Below are 5,212 nucleotides of genomic sequence, written 5' to 3' on the forward strand. Positions count from 1 at the left end.
TTGTAATTTTATAAGGTCCCATTTGTCAATTCTTGCTCTTAGAGCGTACGCTATTGGTGTTCTGTTCAGGAACTTTTCCCCTGTGCCCATGTCCTCAAGGGTCTTCCCCAGTTTCTTTACTATTAGTTTCAGTGTGTCAGGTTCTATGTGGAGGTCCTTGATCCACTTGGATTTGGCAGACTGAGAAAGAAATTAGGGAAATGACACCCTTCACAATAGCCACAAACAGCATCAAGTATCTTGGGATGACTGTAACCAAACAAGTGAAAGACCTATATGACAAGAACTTCAGATCTCTGAAGAAGAAAATGGAAGAAGGCCTCAGAAAATGGAATAATCTTCCATGCTTGTGGATTGGCAGGATTAATATAGTTAAAATGGCCATCTTGCCAAAAGCAATCTACAGATTCAATGCAATCTCTATCAAAATCCCAACTCAGTTCTTCATAGAGTTAGAAAGAGCAATTCTCAAATTCATCTGGAATAACAAAACAAACCAGGATATCTAAAACTTTTCTCAACAGTAAAAGAACTTCTGGGGGAATCAGTATCCCAAACCTCAAACATTACTACAGACCAATAGTGATAAAAACTGCATGGTATTAGTACAATGTCAGGCAAGTGGATCAATGGAATAGGTTTGAAGACCCAGAAATGAACCCACATACCTATGGTCACTTGATCTTCTACAAAGGAGCTGAAAGCATCCAGTGGAAAAAAGATAGCCTTTTCAACACATGGTGCTGGTTCAAGTAGAGGTCAGCATGCAGAAGAATGCAAATAGATCCATTCTAATCTCCTTGTACTAAACTCAACTCCAAGTGGATCAAGGACCTCCACATAAAACCTGACACACCGAAATTAATTTTTTAGTTTTTATGTTATTTTCATTTTTTTAAGTTATTCACTTTAAATCCACCTCACTCCACCCTTCCAGGTCACTTCCTACTACAGACCTTCCTCCAAACCTCTTCCCACTTCTTTTCTGAGGGTGTGAAAAAAATCTTTAATTATGAAATAAGTCCAATTATATCATACCAAATATTTAACACCCTGAGCACAAGCACTAGTTATGTTTCCTTCTCTGTTTCATATCTTAGAGCATCTGAACCTTTGAAAATATATTTTTCACTTCATTTCATTTCTATTTACCAAATTATAACAACATATAAAAAATGGATGAGTTAGGGATGTTGAGTTGGCTCAGTGGATAACATTTCTCACTGTCAAGTCTGATAAGTCTGATGACATTTACTTGATCTTTAGAACCAACATGGTAAAAAGAACCAACTTCTTAAAGTGTTCTTCTAACCTTCACCTGTGTGTTTTGTCATTTAAATGTACGCACACACTACTGTATACAAAATAAAGAGTTTATGTTTATTATGAGTTGATCCACTCACAAAATATGGTAAATTTCTGTTTCTTTGACAGCCAGAGCAATCTCAGCCCTGGTACACAATGACAGAAAGAAGTATTATCATGAGCTCTACTTAATTTACATATTTAAAAATTAGAGAGAATTATAGCACATGGATGGAAAATCATGTAAATATATATTTGCAAACATACACTATATAATCCTAAAATTATTAGTGTATTTAGGAATTTTAAATTCTGAAACTAGTAATTTGGTTATCATAATTATAATTCAGGATCCAAAGATTCTCAGCATTTGCCAAATTATTTCTCAATTAAACCTAAAGCATGAATTCATTTTAGTGAATCTAATATCTAAAATATACTATATCTTACATAGTATAACTTTATAATTTTAAATTATACTTGTGTATTGTGCTTCTCTGTGAAATATTTGCATAGACGTTTTATCACATATAATACACAAAACTGATAAAGCAATGTAAAATAATTTTTAAAGAAAATTAATAATCTTGAAGAATTTCTTATGAACGCAGTTTCTTTTAGAATATGCAAGATGATCTGCCATACATCTTCAGGACCCATGATGTGAATGTGTGCTTCAGCCACCAAAGTACAGAAAGCGAAGTCCCTCTCAGCTTTGTGTCTCCCCAGATCAATACATACGAGTGTCCTGAAGGAAAAATTGCTGCAACAATCTCACAGAATCTGATATAAAGAATGTTCTTCAACAACTCACTCCTCCAAATTTGTATGGAAAGAGCCAGGAAGAAAATGGCACAGAGAAGGACATAGGTAATCATGGTTTGCAAGACTTTGATGTGGGCATTGGCAAGGGCATCTCTGCATCTTTGTGCATGCTGTTGCATCTTCTTGTAATGTCTCCTCAAGGAGAAGATGAGCAGGAGAAAAGTTGACTGTGAAAGTGTAAAGGGTATGGATGTGAAAATACAGTTGTTAATGACTAATATAACCCTGTAAAATGATACAGTATTATTTGAAGTGAAACCATACTGCAGATATCCTCTGTAGTCACCCATCTGGGTATCAATGTATGAGTTTATCAGCAGAGTGTTTAGAAACAAGAGGCCCAAAGACATGAGCAAGGTCCCTGAAACCACCTGGTTAATCCTCATCTTTAAGTAAACAAAAATACAGTTGGAAAAATTAGCTATTTTAAGAAAATAAAAAAGGCCAAGGCATGCAGCAAGCCACATGCTAAAATGATTGCTGAAAATCAAATGGAAATTAATCAGTTTTACCACTCTTCTTGTTACCAACACATGTGTGTACAGTGTAGACATTGATATAACAGTGAATACTGTCAAAAGAAGGTAGATTCTGGAGAAAGCCAAGGCTATGAGTATTTGATTCACTGCAGAGATCTTTCTTCTCTTGAACCAGAGCATGCAGTTCACAAGAGCTATGAATCCATTTCCAATCCATCCTATTATTATTTCTATAATTAAAATGAATGTAAATATACTCTGTATGATTCCATCCATTGTCTGTAAGGCAAGTTATGATTTATGAGGTCACTGTAGAAAATTTGAAGAGCTCTATCTGATTCTTGAATCCTTATACTCAATTTTAAAAATGTTCTGTGCAGTAACAAATAGAAAATATCAAGTTTGACAAAATTAGGCTCATATTACACCTCTTTTTCTATGAGAACTACTTTTCCCCATTCAGTTCAACTAAGCTCTTTCCAGAATACAATCTGTAGACCAAGTGGTATGGATCATTTTTGAGTGAATCCCAAAGAAAATACTAAGTCTTCATGTTCTAAGATGAAAATAAATATGTATTTTTTGTATTGCTTCCATGAATTTGCTACAACAACATTTTATTCTGGCTATTGTAGTTAGGCGCAAGTAACTTGATATATTCTAACATATGGAGGGCAATCAAAACCTAGACTTGTTTCAGGAGCTTTTGGAGTACTAGGGGTGACACAACTAGTGTTTTGCAGAAACTCTTCAAGCATACACTTGGATTTGTCTGATAATGCCCAAGACATTACAATTCATCTAAACTTTAGCACTGAGGAGATAACTGTACTTCTACATTAATTTACATTTGAGGCACATGCACAAACACTGACAAAATATGCACTTACTCGAATCACAATATTTTTATTTCACATTCAAACATTTACAAATGATCTCAACTTTTATTATGCATCCATGAATGGTCCTGTCTCAGTTGCTCTGATGCTTTCTAAAATGCTTTACCATATAAACGCCTCAGAATTAATGTAAAATTCAGCAAACATGGAACTTTCTAACCATCCATGTAGAGTGGTACTAACATCTCTGTTGTGTTTATGAAACAGAACTGAACAAGGATGAGTTCATGTACTCAGCAAGAATTCTCATCACTCTGTGTGTTCCCCTTGTCCATTTTACCAAGTGACTAACAAATGATAATCCCTAGCTTCTCACACCTTCCTCCAATACACATTCCATTATCATTATCTACAGACAAATAAAAAGACAAATAAAGCAGCTTGGTTAAGTTTTTAAAATGAGCTTCATGATATAATCATTGATCAATAACTAGAGTTAATGAAGGGACCAAGAGGCAAATATAGGAATAACTGCCAAAAATAAAAGAAAATACATATCATTAGTTTCCGAGATCAAAAAGAAATGTGTGGAATTTCTCCACAGTGGTTCAATACCATCCTCAGACTCCTAAATCGATTATCTTCTAAAAGCTGACTATATACTAAATATTCTCACAATTTTATAATTTTTACATCAAAGATATAAAAAGAAGGGATAAAAGCATAGAATGAGAAATTTTTGAGTCAATTCCTAAGAGCTGAAAGACGCACCAACCTCCAGGACAGGAACACTCAGGCTGTTCTCTCAGGTGGCAATGATGTGCACAAGTAAGAGTAGAAACATGAATGCAAACACCCAGAGGTGTGGCTGTGTAAAGAAGGTAAAGGTGGTAGTGTTTAATGGGCTAGGTAATGACTATTACATTGGCAAATTGATATGTGCTGTTAGAGCTCATGGAGACTATGGCTATGGGAGCAAAGTTCCCTTCCTTTCTGACCTAAGAATGTTTATTTTAAAATGACCTCCAAAGTCTCTTTTCTGGGGATGGGTTTACCATTTAACTCAGAAATAAGGGAGGACAACTATCCCAACAATATGTCCTGGAGAATAGCAAAAGGAAGCCATTTCAATAGATGTTACCATTATTTATTCAATGATGCCAATAAAGAAATAGTGTGGCTGGAATTTCAGCTATGGGGATCTAATGCCTGTGGAGAAATCTCAACTGGGATTTCAGGCTGATTATTGTACTTTCTTCAGACAGTTTTCAGCTGGTAGCTGTGAGCACCATGTTCCACCATCTTTTGCTATCATTTCATTTCTTTAGATGACTTGGCAGAGCAAACATTCTGCATAGCCTAAAACTATCTAATGGAAACCCCATTTGATTGCATTAAAGGGTCTCTTCTAGTTAATTTCTGATGGATATTTTCAGTATTGGATATGGTGCTATTGTGCTATTTATCACCTATCTATTTATATTTTTTGGGTCTTTTACTTTGGTTTGTTTAATAAATTCACACATCCAAAACTCAAACATGTCTATTATAGATCATTCTCTACACCATACAGAACAAGTTATTAGAAAAGAAAGCTTTGTTTCCTACGAGGAGGGCTGCTTTTACCTTGGGACTCTTTGCTTAGACTTAAAATTGTACCCTTCATTATGGATTGACAACATTATAGGTTTGCCCTGGACAAAGACAATCTTTCCAGACAAGTGAGATAGTACCAAAGACAATTTTCACGTACTTCATCTGTAA

General features: G+C 35.1%; 1 protein-coding gene across 1 annotated transcript; it reads right to left on the minus strand.

The window, feature by feature from the left end:
- Nucleotides 1-1,922: 1,922 nt before the first annotated feature.
- LOC127677713 (taste receptor type 2 member 129-like) lies at nucleotides 1,923-2,885 on the minus strand. The gene has a single exon (XM_052172730.1). The coding sequence runs from the start codon at nucleotides 2,883-2,885 to the stop codon at nucleotides 1,923-1,925; it is 963 nt and encodes a 320-aa protein (XP_052028690.1).
- Between the last annotated feature and the right edge of the window lie 2,327 nt (nucleotides 2,886-5,212).

This window comes from Apodemus sylvaticus, chromosome 2, assembly GCF_947179515.1.
Source record: "Apodemus sylvaticus chromosome 2, mApoSyl1.1, whole genome shotgun sequence".
NCBI lineage: Eukaryota > Metazoa > Chordata > Mammalia > Rodentia > Muridae > Apodemus > Apodemus sylvaticus.